Raw genomic sequence first — 18,443 nt, forward strand, 5'->3', positions numbered from 1 at the left:
CAGAAACACGACTCCAAATGAATGATAATTTTGCTCCGTAACTGCTGGATGTGTAAATAAGCATTGCTAACAAGTTTGCCCTTTCAACTTAAAAGTTTCCACTGCCCTGAAGTGGCAAAAAAAAAAAAAAAAAAATCAGTTATTGCAGGTTTAACATTAGAGCTAGCTTGGGAATGTATTGTGTCAATAAGGGTCCTCACAGGGATGAAAGTACAAATGTGTCAGTGTGTGTGGAGAAAAAAGTGAAAGCGTGGAACAAAGCCCCTGTGTTTTCCTCTCTCCTTGCTCAATGTCTCTCCTCTCTCTTATTAACCACCTTTTCCCTCTGTTTCTGTTCTCTCTCCTCTACAGTCCACTGCCTCCTGTTTATCCTTCTGTCACTTTTTCTTCCCTCTAAACCATGAAGTGTTTGTACGGCTGCATATTTATCTCCCCCACACAGGAAAGAAAGAGGCAGTGAGTGTTGTTGCCTACTGCTGAGGCTGTGATTTAAAACTTAATGACACTTAAGGGAGGACAAAGCAGGACAAGTTTGTGTGTGTGTGTGTTTGTATGTGTATTGTTATCCCAAAGATTCTGTAGGTCAACTGCACACATTTATTATTTACTGAAACTATTTCTGTGCATATTTGGGTGATAGCGTGCGTGCCTCCGTCTGCTAATACGACGTGACAGGATCTGTCCAGTTTTCCATGAGGACACCATGTTACAATGCCGGTGAGGAGCCGCAGCAGGGGGTGCTGGGTAATGAGGTTGTTGACATGGCGATGATCAGACCCTTACTATTGTAAGCTTTAGTTATGTTGAGATAAGCAAGGTCAGCCAGAGATCTGAACTCGGCAAGCAAAAAACACCACAAATGAACAATAATCCTCAACAACACAATACTGCAGAAGTAAGATCATTTGTGATTTAAGTTAATAAACTTAATTCTTCATCTGCTAAGCAGTTGGTTTGATTCTATAAAGCTGAAACGATTAGAAAATTAACCAACTATTTTGATAATCGATTAATTGTTTCAGTCATTTTTCAAGCAAAAATACCAAACATTCCCTTGTTCCAGTTGATAAAAAGTGGGGATTTGCTGCTGTTCTGTCATATATGTCATTTACTTATTTTCTTTGGGCTTTGGACTGTTGGTCAAACAAAACAAGAAATTTGAAGACGTCACCTTGGGGTCTGGGAAATTACAGTGTTTACTATTTTCTGACTTAAATCGAGAAAGTAATGGGCAGGTTGAAAATAGTCATTAGATGCAGCCCTAGATTCCATAATGAAAGGCTACAACAGCAAAAATATACCACAAAGTAGCATTTTTTGTTCCCATTCCACAGACCCTATAGATAAATAGCGTAACAAAGTTGGAGGAGTTATTTCGTGCATGCAGCATTCTGAAAGTCCAGTTCATTTTCTGTATAGACAATGTTAGGTGACTGACAGTTGGAGCACTTCCAAGGTTTAGATGGATGTGAATCTCTCTCGGTTGGGTAATGAATATAAAACTTGAATAATTGTGATAGAAAATATATGTTTCTTTGACAAAAACTGGAAGGAGTACTGTGAAACATCCAATCATAAAGCTTAAAATTTTATTGTGTGCACTGCTACCGGCAAGCTGAAGCTAAAAATTACACTTTCAAAATTACACATCACTAGAAACCTGATAAAACATTCAGCAGTTTAAATTGTTTCACTTTCAGATTCTGGGTGACTTTTGGATGAATTTGTCAAATGTAATGCAGTGTTTGATTTCCAATTGTGACAATGACACATTCAGAATTTGCTGCAGCTGTGAGTGTCTTCATCTCCATAAGGTTTGGTATTATTATTATTATTATAATATTTAGAGTCATCGGCCATATCAAACTGACTGAAAAAAACACGAGTTTTCGAGAAAAGAAGCAGAAATAAAATGAAACTGATTGCCATAATGTGTTCCTGTGTTGATGAACATTGAGGATATCATTAAAAGCATACTTTGAATTCACAATGGGGAGAAATACTTCCAGAACTACTACAGAACATACTACTTTGCAATAATAATACACATAGTATTTTTAAATGATTAGTTTGACATTTCGGGGAAATACGCTTACTCACGAGAATTAGATGAAAAGATCGATACCACTCTTATATTTGACTGAAGCTGCATATTTAATGTTTACCACTGTTTTCAATCTTTGTGCTAAGCTAAGCTAACTGGCTGCTGGCTGTAGCTTCATATTTACTGTACAGACACATGAGAACACAGAGAAACTGATGTGAAACCATTTTCAAACTGTTGTGACACGGTGTAATGCACTGTGTTACAGTGACACTAGAGGACCACATGACTTTAGGCCAGGTGGCAGTTAAGCATCATGCATATGGTCCATTGTCATGATAGATTATCTTATTGTTTCCCTCAGTGCTGTTTCAATCCCAGTAATGGCCTGCTGCTTAATCAGCTTGAACTTTCAAAACTACTTATCTTCCACTGCCTGGACACATATCCCCTCTGAAACTGATACCCTACACAAGGACTATTTTGTGTGTGTGTGTGTTCATTCACACACGTTTTCTAGCGACACACACCTGTGTATGATCATTGTGAAACAGTTACATGTGTACAAGCAAACTTTTTACAGTCTCAATGAAGGATGGATGGATGATGATGGATACATTTATGGTTGGATGGCTTAAAGGGGGCTACACATTTTTGACTGCTGTATGAACTTGTTATTTTTGGCTGCAGAATCTCTTTTACAACTCTCTCTGAACCATAATTTATTTTTTTCTCTCTCTCATTGCTTCTCTTGTTCTTTCACCCAAGACACTGACTTTTCTCTCTGTTTTTCTTGTACACAATTATAAATACAGATTGTAGACAGAACAAGTAAACTATCCTTTCTGTGGTAATTTTGTCCTGCAACTTGGTGGCTACAGTGCTCTGACTGAGAATAGAGCTTCATACATAAAACTTTGTAGAAAAGGTTTCAGTCGTAGTCATCTGGACACTGTTTTCAGAATCAAGACGTTTTGGCTCCCATCCGGAAGTCATTCTCAATTGTGAAAGCCAGGAAATTAGCAGACCACAGGAACCATCTCTGTTTTAATCTAAGATGCAGGCAGAGCAAGATTATTCCCAAGAGCCTACAGATTAAACCACCAGTAAAAATTTCACAATTGAGAATGACTTCCGGATGGGAGCCAAAACGTCTTGATTCTGAAAACAGTGTCCAGATGACTACGACTGAAACCTTTTCCACGATGGAACACTCCTGGACGAATGAGGGACTACACCGTCTTGTATAGATAAAACTTATAATAATAGAAATTGATAGATACTGACAGATTTGTCTTGATCCAGGGAAACTGGGAAAAATATCTTATTTCTAAGCCTTATGTTTCAAGAGTTATAGGCAAAAGCGTAAAAGGCTTTAAAAATTCCACATGGTACCAAAAATTAATCACTTGTTCCATGGCCCATGGGTTAACTTTTTATCAAAATTGAATGAAATCAGTTAAGTAGTTTGTGGGATATCCTGATAACTACCAGCATGTATTGAAGACATAATCTCATTGGTGGAGGTCATCAGTTTTACCTGGGTAACATAAGCATACAACCAGTTGGTATTTTAAATCCTTTTTGACTACTCATTAAAAAAACAACATCTTGTGTCTGAAATCACTCACTAGCGCACTATATTTACTGTTAACCATTTTATTTGAGTGTCATTCCAAAAATGGAGTGAAGATTTACTTGGCACAGGTTAAAACAAGCAGAAAGTACTCTCACCTGCAGCAAAATCTTATTTCCATCGTAGTCTTCTGTCTGCCAGCGGACCTCACTGATTGGGCTGCAGGGGTGTGGCAGCAGCGGCACCAGCGCCCCGACATCTCGTACCCTCACCTCCATCACTGCCGAGTCCAGCACTACTGGACTCTGACCTCGTGGGAGCCTTTTGAATGACAACTGGATCTCCATATCCAAGTTGGAGTACACCACAAAGAAGCAAAAGTCCTCCTTCTTCTGTGCTACTCTCCGCTGAAGCAGCAGCTTGTAAAGTCGCACCATGTCGACATAATTTTCATGTTGGCAATAAACAGTAAATCGCACAATTTCTTTCCCATAATGGACCTGCCGCACGGCCCAGAGCGGCGTGCCAGGAGACAGAGTGAAAAAGTCCTGACTGCATGGTGTCAGCGGTAGCATCCGCCGGCCATTGCTGACTTTTTCAGTGTGGTGGTATCGCCAAGGTGGCCTCTGCAAAGCGCGGTGCAGCATCAGTATCTGCTCCTCGCCACCGTACGCCTCCTGGAGGAAGAGGATGACTGCTAGGGCCGGCTGGCAAGCTGCAGTCAGGCTACTATTTTGATGGTGCTTGGGCCAGGGCCGCTGGGAGATGGAGGCTCGCTCTGAGACTCGGAAGAGCTGCAGCTCAGGGTGAACCCATGCCAGCACAGCATCAGCAGCATACTGTAGGAACTTGCCCTGGCCGGGGTCAACGATGAGATGGATGCTGACGAGGAAGGGATCCTGGAGCTCACCCATGGATAACTCACCTCCGCATACAACAGCATCAAGACAACACAAGAGAGGGTGCAAAGGGAAAGAAGGGCAAAAAGAGAAATAGGATGAGAAAGACATGGGGAAGAAGAGATAAAATTACAATCAGCTTGTTGAATTTGAGAAAACCTAACTAGATATTGTTACAGATATACAAAGAAACTCTGTCACCTGTAAACAAAACATTGTAGTTTAATATTCAATTTCAATGTTTTTAGAATTATTTTTTTCTGCAATATCTGTACATGGCACCTACAGTATGGTTAATGTTGGGAAAATATCCTGGTTATGGCAAAGAAACTAAGGTTAAGGTATGGTTGAGGTTATGCAACCAAGAAAGGTGAAGGTTATGGTAAGATTGTGATCAAGATAAAACATTAATTGTAGGTCTATGACAGGACACAAATGGCAGTTTCTCGTCCTTCATAGGGATGCTGGGGCTGTTTTTTTCTCTTTCTTTTTCTTTCCTTTGTTTACCTTCTTGTTCAAGTTTTTCCCATCCTTTCCCTCCCTCCTTCCCTCTTACCACAGATCTCTCACTCCCATCCTTCTCCATTTCACTCATCCAGATCTAAATTCCATCTTTCTCCCAATTTCAATGTTTACCCCCCCCTTCCTTTCCACCAGACCCATGTGGAGCAGGGCTCCTCTGTGGAGGCTCATTAGTGCCATTAGGAGGTCATTACTGAAGCCCAGAGGAATGTTCCAGACCACAGCAGAAGCTATGCATTCAGGTGTAGCCTCCCCCTGAACCCCTGACCTGGAAAAGCTCAGCACCCTGGCACAGGTACTGCAAAGCTACCACTGAAATGTTCCCAAACTACAGTCATATTTAGCCAGTGTTTTCATTTTTGCATGTTACATGTACACACTCACACTGCATCTCCTCATCTCCGTGGTCTCTCATTCTTTCTTTTTGGATCACTTTTTCTACGGTCTTTATCTGACTTCTCGAGGGACTTGTCCCATTTCGTCTTTGCTTTGAGGCTGTTTGGGAAAGGACCCACAGTCTTCTTGTCCCTGGCACAGCAGACTGTTTGGCTATTGCCAGAATCCCTCCATGAAACAGGTTCAGTCTCATGAGTCCCGTTGGCCTTTGCAAAAGGACAGTTTCTACTTGACCAAAGAGTTGACATTTTCTAAATGTTACGATCAGGTTACATGGAAACATTGCTTAAAGGTGGCCATTAGAGAAACAACTCTAGTCAGCTCAGGGTCCAGAATGATACACACAGCAGGGTTCGATAGACTTAAAATATTTTTTAACAAAGTTTATATGAAAACAAAGTGTAATGGAGAGTATAAAACCTGCAAAAACAATTTGGCAATTTCTTAGTTTTGTATTTTGTTTTTGTTTTGTATATTGTTTCTTTTTGGGTGTAAAATGAAAACTGGAGAATCTCTAAAAAGTAGTTTCATTCCTCAACTTAAAAAACATGCTTAGATAAGGAAGTCCTCATCAGGTTGGACTGATGGCAACAAAACAAATTTCATCCTCGAAAACCTCGATTTTATATTTGTGGTCTATTTTTAAAGAAAATCAATATGTCAACATTTTCAGGCTGCAGTTGACACCACTGAGAGTCTATAGAGTTTATATTGATGTAATTAAATTGCCTCCTCTGGATTTTAATGTAAATGAAAACAACTAGAATCTTTTGGGATTTGGACCTTTGAAATAAATAGACCCTCATTCGGATAAGGAAACTCTCCCCCAAAAACCCTTGGAGAAAAAAATGGGAGAAACCTCAGGAAGAGCGTAAGAGAGAAAATGACAATATGGAAATCAGGATGACAGCATCAGTATGGCGGTAGCAATACTTTAAATTATATTTATTTCCACAGCTGGTTTTCATGACTTATTTGTGAAACCTTACTGCTGATGGAGTAAGTTAAGTGACTTGAATGTCAATCGATTTATTTTCTTCTGTTAGTTTCTTCTGTTAGTTAAACTTGTTACAAAGTAAACCTAAATAGATTCGATAAGATGATTTGAAAGGCATCAGGTTCAATAAGCGGATTCAATATTGGACTCACATACGATAGAATTAAAAAAACCCCAACCCTAACGTAAAGTGGCTCAGTTTGTCTGAAGAGATAATTACAGCAGGAACAAGAAAGATCCACTGTAGGTTTCAGCTGGATGCCAGGGCACAGATGTCCTGACACACACACTGGGCACCACGCTTATTAACGTCTGCCTGATCCCATTAGAATCAGTGTCTCTCTCCCTGATATGCAGCTAGCATCAAGACACTAAACACAGGGATGATAGCCAGGATCTTTAAGGGTATTTACTGTACAGCACATTGTACTGTCACACAGACAGCTTGATTTCTCTACAGTAACTCCTACTACACACAGTTCTCACAGGTCCTTTTTCAGGAGTCAGAACCTGAAACAGCAACAAAGACCTTTGTCCAAATTGTGCGACTTCTGCCTCATTAGAATTGATGATAAACAATAAAGCAGAGCAGGAAATAAGGATATATCACCAATTACTCTTGCTTTGGTTCTCTTCCTTTCTATTCAAACATCTCTGTTTCTTGCTCTTACATTTTCATTTCCATTCAACTCTTTTTATTTGTCTGTTTTTTCATGTGTTTACCTGTTTTCTCTATCACTTTTCTTTGCCCGCTTCTCTCCTCCTCCTCCATCTCATTCTCCTCATCTATTTCCTGGTAACTAAAATGACTCAGGGATTAAAGAAGAATCTAAGTTTGGGGCAGGATCGAGGCCACAGACGGGCTCCCACACACACTGAGGGCCACACAGCCGTTTATTTCTGTCTGATCGCATTAGAATCAGTATATATCTCCTGGGCATCTAACAGACATCGAGACCAAAACCACTGTTTGAAACACGTGGATGATTGGCATCCAACTGGATATTCAAATCCTAGACAGACACTCGAACCTGAGATAATTTCACCCTTATCTCTTCGGCTTCAGGAATGCTGTTGCCAACATTTAAAGGCACGCATGCAACTAAACCAACTACACAATACATTTTGAGTACCAGCTGACTTATGTCGGTTGCTACACAATTAAAGTACAGAAAGTTGTTACAGACTTGTTCAGATTCTAAGGACCACAACGGTACTGCATCAAAAATGCAGCTTTCTCATTAATTTCAATAAGTCGATGTTGGTGCAGCAGGGGTGGCAAAAACAATAAAGGGAAAATTGGCAAATAGATGATATACCAACGTCAATCAGCAAGGCACTGCGGTGGCCAGTCAAAATATGTGTAAGCATCCATGGGAACATTTCCTACCAGGCCACGATGAAATTTTATTTTTAACTTCATCATCATCCCCCCATCATCAGTATGCGAGGTCATCAGTCCTCACACAGTTAGAAACTTGATCTGCATGTTCTCTGTTCCTATTACTTTTGCAACTATAGCTGACATGAGTAAAATAACATAAGCTAACGTTGCTTGAGAGTTTTTGCAGAGGATGTAGGGGAGATAAAAGGCCTAACATGAGTGTTATATATCCAAACGTTTGAGCCCAAACTTTATTTTTGGTTGTGATACTTAAGTCTTTAGTAGCACTTTAGCCCTGTTTATGGATGCATTTGCCCCTCAGCTTCCTCTTAACATATGTTTTTCATTTAATCATGTCACAGTAAATGCATAACAACAACGTGTATAGTATTTCACTTTATTTCTTTGTTTGATTTGTTTTTATTTAGGCATTTAAAATCTTCATTACCATGACACTGTTTCATAGCAGAATGATGGTTTAAATCATCCATTGGTGCTGCTGCATTTTTGTTGCATGTTAATTCTATTAATTGGACTCATTGTTGTTTCTGATGTAAACTGTTGTGCTTATGTTTTCTGTGTGATTTTTTAAAGCTTTAGTTTAATATACACTCATTTGCCAGTTTATTAGGTTCAACAGCACGACCAACTACATCCTCCAAAACGTTCATAAAGTTGAATCAACTCCTCTGTAAAAAACTATAACCTTCACGGTATTGCAGGACTGTTGTACTAGACTTGTTTTAGCCAGTTGTACCTATTAAACTTGTGACAGAGTGTATGTTTGCCTTTATTTTACTTAATACTGCTTTCTCCAAACCCTAGCTTTCTTGTTGTGTCAGTTTTTTCCATCCAGTTTCATCAAGAGGCCTTTAGACCTTTGCCAGACCTCTTGCAAAAAATTCTTTGTTTGTAGTTGATTTACAGTACCTAGGTGCATAAAGCCTAACTACTCAATAAATACATACATACACACATAAATCATTTTAATGGTCAAGAAATCAACATATTGAGTAGTTTACTGTAATTTATCTGCTGTTAAGATAAGTTTATATTTTTTTAATCTAATTCAGTAGATTCACAGATGCATCTCTTGTCAGAAATACAACAGAAAATGCACTCAGCAGCCACATACACAAGGTACTGGGTTGTATTTTTTGGTATACTTAACCACAAGATACAACTCAATTCCTTGTGCATTCAAGCTGATGATTTTCTCTAGCAATAAGGGTTAATGGGGAGCTGGCACAGAGAAGAATAAATTAGAGATAGGGTCACCCCAATCCTGTGAAGGGAATGAAGGGGGTTTGTGTGTAAAGCTCTGGAGGAGTTTGTCTCTAAGCTCTTAATCCACTCTAGTCTTCAAGCTGAAGGTGATGTTCTGACTCGACTGACTGCATACACACTTGTACACGTGCACAGCCATCCATAACACACACAAAATCAATTTACACATTTATAGACAAGCCTGTCTTTTCTAATACTCACAGACTTTTACCTTTGCTCTGTTTCAGTGTTAACCGGCAGCACATGCTTGCGGCATACACACAGATGATGACGTGAGATAAAACAACAAGCCTTTTAGTGGCCCCTGCACACATGAGAGTGATTAACAGCAAAAACTCAACTAAGGCCTCTGAGTGTGTTTGAGTATGTGTAGTCACAGCTTTAACTAGCTTGGCCCTCAGTGTTAGTAAAATCAACTGAAGGAGGAAATTCAAGATGGGGGCCCCTTTTGTCGTCTGGTAAAAAGAAAGAAAAAAAGATGCAAGTTCCAACACTCATGTGTTAGTTTGACTGGTGCCAAGGAAATTAAAATGTAAAGTCTTGATTATAACGTTAAGTTCTGTGAGTCCAGTAAAACCTTAACTACTTACTGATTCAGATTAGTTACCTTTTCTAAGTCTCCTATGTAAACTAACTGTATGTGGGACATGTTGCATACTTAAAACTGCAATAACTAATTTTTTTGGCAACTTGGGGGCAGCGGAAACAAGTTGTGAACACAACATTGACATATCATCACCTTTTAAGTTGATATGGCGAACTTGTTAGCAAACAATTATTTACACAACCAACAGTTACGGAGCAAAATTATCATTAATTCAGAGTCGGGTTTCTGTCCACCTGGCGAATATAAGTACAATTTTTACTGTCTTTTAGCTGTGTTTTTGGTCTCTACCAACTCCTGAGGGAAATATCTGGCTCTTTAGCTGCTAAGTGCTCCAATATGTTCGCCAGCTAGTCACTAACTGTATCTGTGCTGTTTGGTGCTGAGCAGGTAGTGTACAGTGGATTTTTAAAGCTTTTTCACTGAAAACAGCTGCCTGCTGCGGCCGAAAACAACGCTAAGAGAGTTATGAGAGTGAACCAAAATAGTAAAGTTGTGGACCGGACTGATAAACAATGAGCTGAAACTCACTATAAAGCTCTGTAAAGCCAAGCGGAGCAGCAGATTCAGGTGATAAGTCTTTGTTCATCAGTTCATCACTACGTGCGACCCCCTACACATTGTTGTCACATTTCATTTGATACATTGTTATAAAAATATCGTTTATAAACATTTTATAGGATAAGTCTATAGGAACATTCTAGAATTTTCTTATGTCAACAAATCCCATGAAAAGACTAAAACCAACAATGAAATTATCCGACTAACAAGTATTGACTGTGTATTCAAAGCCTGATATACTAATGTTTAAGTAATGTTTGCTAAAAACTCAAGTGCCTAGCTGTTTTAGGAAATGACTGAGCCTTGAAATGAAATTATATATTTGTGAGCTGTTTTTAAAGATTTACTATGACTCCAGCCTTATCCATTAAGCAGTACTCATATGACAGAGATTCTGAGAAAGTAAAGCGAGTATGCCACCAACCCTAAAGTTTCACAGAATATAAAAGCAATTAGATCAAAATGTGGAGCCATAGTCATCTGGCTCCAAACTGCTGCTGGTTTCAAACTTAAGAATTAGATAGATTAGATAAATTACGACAGACTGTTGTGGGGAAAGATTAGAAGGGGAGGCTTAGTGAGGAGACCAAAGCCAGTCAATAGAGCTAGTCCAAGGTCATGCATGTCATGTGACCTTCACCATCTGAACAGAACTGAGACATGGCTGCTTGGCTTAGTAGAGGGACAAAAAGCTGAAAAGGTGCTAATGCTGTGACCCTATTTAACTCTGTGCTTTGTAAGTATTTGGATAGTGACTTGTTTGGGGTGTTTTTATGCTGAACTGCAACACATTAGATTTCAAATAAAACAACTATGAAGTCAAAATGCTGCATTTTAGTCTTATGGGTGTTTGAGGGTGTTCACATCCATATTGGTTGAACAGTGTAGGAGTTGTACCCCTTTCTATACATGGTCCCCCAATTTTAGGACAATGTAGCAGAACAATTCTAAATACAAACAATGCCGACCAAGGAGTTCTTCATAACCAAACAGTATAATGTTCTTGAGAAGACCAGGCTTAAGGCAAAAATAAGTAAGAGTTGAAGACGGCTACATACCAGGGAAGATACCAAGTACTTTCGGTCCCCTAAAATTAGGGGACTATGTATAAAAAGGGCTACAGTTCCTACACTGTTCATCTGATACAAATATGAACACCCTCAAATTATAGCTGAATGTCATCACTTTAAAACTGATCTACAATGGATCCATGGAAAACCTACCCAAACCGTGCATGAATTATTTTCTTTTTAAAAAGACACCTGATCCGAAAGGGACCCTCGGACAGTCTGACTTGGTCTGAAAAGACCTGAGGATAATTAGACCTGATCCAAAATGTGGTTGAACTGAAAAGACCCAAACAAAGAGAACAGTGGCAGCAGCATAAAACGCCACCATTTTAACAAGCAGCCAAGGTTGGAAAGAGTAGAAACGCATCACTTTTCCTGGAGTTCACACTCCCCATCCTGCACATAAAAATGTGATTTTTGGTGCACTTGGATGCACCGGGGTATCAGACATATTGACACACAGACCTGAGACCAGCAGCAATACAACAGAACCCAACTCAGACCTCATTGGACTGAACATAAATCTGGTCTTGGTTACAAGGAACCAAGTGGACCCGTAAAAACCTTTAACTTCAACCTCATAGTCATTGTGGTGTGCTGGAGTGTAGCGCCAAAACAACCAAACATATTTCACTGTGCAACTACTTACAGACTGCACTGAATGTGCACTCAGTGAGCACACACTCACTAACTCATTATCATGAAGGGACCACAACAAGGCTGACAGACAAAACTGCTTCAGTTAAACCATTAACAAACAGCTGACTGCAGCATATTTAGCTGCAATCATGTCCTCATAGTACAAACCTCATTTTGGAGGATGCACATTTGGTAACACTTAATCCAAGCTGCTTTATGACAGAGCCTGTATCTCATACGCCACATTCAACTAGGGAGAAAGCACCAGGAGTGTGTGTGTGTGTGTGTGTGTGCTGTGCTGTTACGGGTGGTTCTTGATCCATCAGGTGCTATTCAAACTGATTGTGCTGAAAGTGCTTTGGCTGACATCACTGCGAGAGGTTTGGCATGTAAAAGGATACTCAGCGCTGTCCTTCTAACACAGACTGCGTCATCTTCCCCAGTGTGTGAATACAAGCCTGTGCTGATGCAAGGCAAAGAGGTAGTGAACGCTCAGATCTCACTTTTTCCCACTAGGTGGGACTTTCTGGCATAGTACTAAACTGGTTTGAATCCTATTTAAAGAACAGGGACTACTTTGTGTCTATGGGTAATTACACATCTGAGCAGACAGATTATGGAAAACAACTAAATAAATTACCATAATTATGCAGACGACACACACATTTACATAACCATATCACCAGGGGAATTAAAAAAGATAAAACTTAGTTAGTAATTGTTTTTGGAGCCAAGGAGGAACGATTAAAAGTCAATCAGTAATGTTAAAAACCATAAACCAAGCCAGAAATCTTGGTCTTGAAGACAATTACAAAGTCAGTCTACTACCACCTGAAGAATATATCCAGGATTAAAGGACTTATGTCAAAGCAGGATTTGGAAAAACTTGTCCATGCATTTATCTTTAGTCAACTCAACTACGTTAATGGTGTCTTTACTGGTCTCCCTAAAAAATTGACCAGACAGCTGCAGCTGATTCAGAACGCTGCTGCTTGTGTCCTCACTAAGACCAACAAAGTGGATCACATCACTCCAGTTCTGAGGTCTTTACACTGGCTTCCTGTCTGTGAAAGAACTGATTTTAAAATGCTACTGTTGGTTTATAAAGCACTTATTGGTTTAGGGACAAAGTACATTTCTGATCTTCTGCTACGTTATGAACCATCCAGACCTCTCAGGTCGTCTGGGACAGGTCTGCTTTCTGTCCCCAGAGTCAAAACTAAACATGGAGAAGCAGCGTTCAGTTTTTATGCACCACATATCTGGAACAAACTCCCAGAAAACTGCAGATCCACTGAAACTCTCAGTTCGTTTAAATCAAGGCTGAAGACTTTTTAATTGTATTTAAATTTCTTTAATTGTAATTAAATGTCTTTTAAATGTCTTTATATATTGCCCTATGTTGCTTTTATGTTTTATGTAAAGCACTTTGAATTACTTTGTTGTTGAAATGTGCTATACAAATAAACTTGCCTTGCCTTTTACCTGAACTGGCTGTTTATTTTATTGCTTTTGTGTATTTTATGTATTTTATTTCTTTGTATTTCATCATTCACTGTGGTATTTTATTTCTCTTGTTGTGAAGCACTTTGTACCTTGTTTTAATAAATAAAGTTTTATTATTATTATTATTTTATTATAACTGATAAGGGTGTAATATACACCACACTCTGTGTTACACACAAAGACACACAAAATTAAAGTGTGAGGTAGAACTAACTGATACTGATTGAAATTTGAGAGTAAAAAATGCATATAGCAATTTTTTTTGTATCTTATCTCAGTAATTATAGAATTGTTACAAAGATATGTACTAAAGCTGAATTTACAATTGTGCGTTAAGGGGTTACAGCGTAGCTTCAGAGCCTATGCACATAGCTGTAGTTGATGTGTATCTCCTTGAAAATGTAACTACAAGTCTTGGCTATGGCGGCTACAAAGATACCATGCGAGGACAGCAAAAATTGAGATTGGCTGCTTGTGTTTTCTCCTATAAGTTTTCAACGTCAGTAGAGACTGTTAGTGACGACAACATCAAGGAAGTTGAAGAAAGACAACACACATCTAGCGAAATCATCTCCACTGTAAACCTTCTGTTCATTGCAACCCCTGCTCTTCATTACAGTGAATGAAACAATGTAAACACACAATTAGTAGTCTCCGATTCAGTAATGAGACAAGGAGATAAACAAGTTACCTGGACTCCAGTTATACAAGAACCACCACTCTATATCGCAAACTGAATGAAATACTGTTAACTTTGTCTATATGGTATCATGTACCATACATTGCACTATTGCATGTCTGTCCTGGAAGAGGGTTCCCTCCACTGTTGCTGTTCCTGAGGTTTCTTCCATTTTTTAAATCTCTGTTCAACGTTTTTTTGGGGTTTTCTTTATCCAAATCGAGGGTCTAAGGATAGAGGGTGCCTCATGCTGTACTGATTGTAAAGGTACAAACTAAAATTAGGAAAATTAAAAAATAAAAAATCTAAAAATGCAACTTATAGCACCTTTATGTATTCCAGTTTCTATTTGTATATCTGTTTGCCTGCAGATAACCCACAGCAGACCTTGAATCATTTTAGGGAAGGAAGTAAAACTTTACAGGCTCCTGCACTTTCACCGGTAAGTATTTAATCCACTGCCTGATATACAACAGTGTGGGTCATGTACAAATTTTGGAGAGTGGATTTGGAATAACATGCATATACACATGTTCCTGGTTCTGCTAATCTGCTGCCTGTCTGAGCCGAAATAACAAAAGCAGGGCCTCAGGCATTACTGGATGCACAGGCAGTCTGGACAACCTAAGTGTTTCACTTTGTGGTAAAGACTCATCATTGCTGACAACTTTAACACACTACGATGAGCATGATTAAAATGACCTGAGATACAGACATAGATATCTTACAAAAGCTCTGTATACTGTAATTTGAACTTTTTTGATGCCGGTGACAAACCGTGACCTATGGACTAGGGACCAAGGCCTGGACTAACCTCATTAGTAATATTATTTATGACAAGCAGTTTTTTAGCAATAGCCATTCAATTCATAGTCTATAAATACCTCTCTATATAGTGGTTTTTATTGCTACTAGCAGAGTCTGTCTTTTTTTGTGTGACTCAAATTGCTTACTAACACACAAAAGATTCAATGTTGCTGTTTGCAGTTTCATTTAATTGATATCAGCCTCTCTGTTAACTGTTCACTGTCCCACAATCGTATCAGAGCTGTATAAAGTTACTGCTAATGCAAACCAAACATTTCTCACTGCTGCATGTTCACATTAAAAGTGGGGGATCCACAGGGTGACTTTTACTGTGAAGCATCCACAGGAAATACAGTGTATTTGTCACCAGGGTTAGCGATGTGATGTGTCTACAAAACAAGATACTTTTATGACATTTTTGGCTCAAATCGAGCAGTATTTAGGTTCAATACCCTGTCAGTGCTTGCACACTCTAGCATGAATGCAGAGATACATTTACACGTTTACACACAGATATATGTGTTTGTCTCAGAGAGCAGACATCTGCTGGTGACAGACTGATCCCTGAAAATATAAAGCCCTGACGTCAACCTGTGACTCCCAGGCTTTTGTTAGACTACTATCCATCCTGTCTAGACCTCTGTTGTATAAAAGACTCACTGAACTGTTCAATTTGCTGATGCGCATTTATTCGATTGAATAAATAAACGACTGATTTCTTTCTTCGGAAGAAATGTTTTCACAGTCTTTGTTTTGCTTATCATTACCTGCAAAAGTTGGATGTCCTGAATCCATCTCATGTTTTCTTTTCATCTTTCATCCAAGTTTTTCTCTTTTGGATGCTGGCTGTGGTGTAAATTTCCATGAGCCTACATCTGCGAGTAATAAATACATCTACAGTATATTTTTTAGGTATTCAAGTGTGACAAATCATACATGTCCTTCTCAAGTCTGTTTATGCCTCTGTTAGTCTGTTTGTATTTGTGTGTCTGCTCAGCGTTTTTGTGTTGTTACAGTCTGACCTCTGTATAGTTAAAAAAAAAACTCCTCCCTTCTGGCCCAAAAGCATTCATTACTCTGACAGCCGACCCCCTCTGTCTTACATATATGTACACACACATACATGCAGAAAACTATTGGGGGCAGGGTCACAGGTCACTCAGGCTGATTGGACACTCATCTGCTTTGACCAGTAGAAAGTGAGGTTGTGTGATTGTTTGGAGTGGGACTCAGTTGAAGCCTCTTGAATTAAAACATATTTACCTTCTATTGAACGTTCAAAGATACTGCACACACCAGCTGCTGACAGCATAAAAGACAGATTACACTAGCATTGTGATTTCCATCACTGCTGTTGCATGAAACTACAACTACAAATTAAACTTCTTAACTTTAACTCTTAGTGATAAAAATATTGCACAAGCCTTCGTATTTATGAATCATTTTGAAGACTACATATAATTTCAAGACTCCAAGACTCCATAGAGGGTTTAGTTAAATTGTCCTAATGCAGAGGTGGCAGTTGTACAATACTAATGTTAGTGTCATTCGTTCCATTTTCCAGACTGGCTTCAATCTTCAACACTGTAAAAACTACATTGTAAGTGAAATAATCTTTAATCTTAAACTGCATTTTTAATCTAGTTGGATTTATTCAGTGTATAAAACAGACTTGTCACCTGTCTAAGACTATCCTTCTAAATTAAAGTAATTTTGTCTGTTACTGAGTCATAGAAGATGTTGATTAATTAACTTGTTTCAGCTGTCTTTTTGAATAATCCAGATGCTGCAAGAAGAAGCAATGGTGCTTCCAGCTTGGCTTTGGTCTTTTTTTAAAACTAAGTTTAAAGGACAAATCTGGCGATATTCTATGTTTTCATGTATTCAACAAATGAATACATGAAAAGACCAAAAGTAACATTTGCTAAAGCTCGAGTACTTGAGATCGAGATGTTTTAGGAAATTGCTGAGCCTTTTCTGAAAATGAAACTATATATTTGTGACTTTTGTGACTTGAGCCACAGGCAGGGAAGGGAAGTCAGAAAGTATTGAGTCGAACTAACACAATGTTGGTTTTGGTTTTCATGGGTGCCTTTCTTGTGATTTATTGACAATAAGATGAAAACATAGAATAACAGCCAGCATGGTGGCTACATTTTTATGCTATTTCCACAAAATCTTATAAAGTCATTTTTGCTCACCCCACTGGTGTTTTTTTCTCTTGATACAAGCATGTTTCACTAAATTATAGAATATTTTGAATGTTTTTAATTGGGTTTTTAGTATTATGACTAGGCTTACAAAAGGTTCAAATTTATGAAAAACTGTTAACAGTAGTTAACAGTAACAGACTCACTGTCCTAAACAACTGGCATTTTAATGCTCGTTAAATTTAGATTCAGACATATTTATATCAATTTAAAGACTGAGCCTGAGCCATTTGAATTCCCCTAGTTTATGTTACATAGGACCTACAGTAGTGTGTAGACCTCAGTCAGACTGATGTGGGTAGTTTAGCATGATATCAGTTGGTCTCCAGGGGGTTTATGGTGGGTCTGAGCTGAGGTCAAAGGTCAGGGGTTAAGACCACCTGTATAAACATGAATACGCTCTCTACCAGAGCCTAAATATACTTCTGTGGAGGCAGGAGACAAAGGAGACTGATGCAGCGTGCACCTTTGCAAATGAACTCCTCAGTGCACACAGATATGCATGAATGCACACACACTGAGGACAAAAACAGGCAGCCACACACAGCGCTGAGACAGATGACTTCTCTATATTGTCCTTCCACGTCTTTGGAAAATCTGTCACCACAGCAGTTTGCATCCATCTGTTCCCTGTTGTGATCATTAGTGTGAGCCAGTTTGACAAATAAACTGAGGCTGCTTTATTCACTTTATCTGTCTGTCTGTAGGATGTGTTTGTTTTCATAAACCTAGTCTCAGAACTAGTATTAGACAAAGGACTAGTAGTACCTGGAGACTTCCTGGGATTTTCAATCATTTCAGAGAAAATCACTGTTGAAGAGTGAGAATCCTGCCATGTCCTTAAAACGTTAGCTTTTTTGTCTGTTTTATCAACGTCCTTTATGACAGCATTTCAGGGACTGCTCAGCATTGAGACCCTTCTGGAGAATGAGCAAAATCCATCAAAAAGATAAAAATGAGATAAATTGGCATGCATGGCATGATTTTGGTAAGAAGTCTTTCAACAGGTGTGGGAACAGGTTACTACAAAGTGACAATACATGACAAGAGGTCCTGATATTACAAAATAATGGACTAAACAAAGGTGAAAATGCCACAGCCCTTCACTGAGGCTTATATTTTCTATACCAGGACACCTCAGTGTGTTATTGCACTGGTAGCACGACCACCTAATACAGAAAAAAGGTACAGTTTAAAGGTTGCGTTTAAATTATACTCATTTTTTTCAAAGTTTGTTTATAGCCAGTTTAAGCCATGGCCAG

At 38.9% G+C, this 18,443-nt stretch overlaps 1 protein-coding gene across 4 annotated transcripts in view; it reads right to left on the reverse strand.

Annotated features, from left to right (window-relative positions):
• Positions 1-18,443, reverse strand: part of LOC122885087 (protein FAM124A) — a 32,024-nt gene that overhangs the window by 5,327 nt on the left and 8,254 nt on the right. For 2 of the 4 annotated variants that reach the window (XM_044215733.1, XM_044215732.1), the window contains one exon: positions 3,779-4,545. In XM_044215733.1, the coding sequence (XP_044071668.1) occupies positions 3,779-4,545 (767 nt within the window). Of the gene's footprint in view, positions 1-3,778; positions 4,564-18,443 lie in introns of all 4 variants that reach the window. The other 2 variants (XM_044215731.1, XM_044215730.1) reach the window with 2 other exon arrangements.

This window comes from Siniperca chuatsi, linkage group LG12, assembly GCF_020085105.1.
Source record: "Siniperca chuatsi isolate FFG_IHB_CAS linkage group LG12, ASM2008510v1, whole genome shotgun sequence".
NCBI classification, from domain to species: Eukaryota; Metazoa; Chordata; class Actinopteri; order Centrarchiformes; family Sinipercidae; genus Siniperca; species Siniperca chuatsi.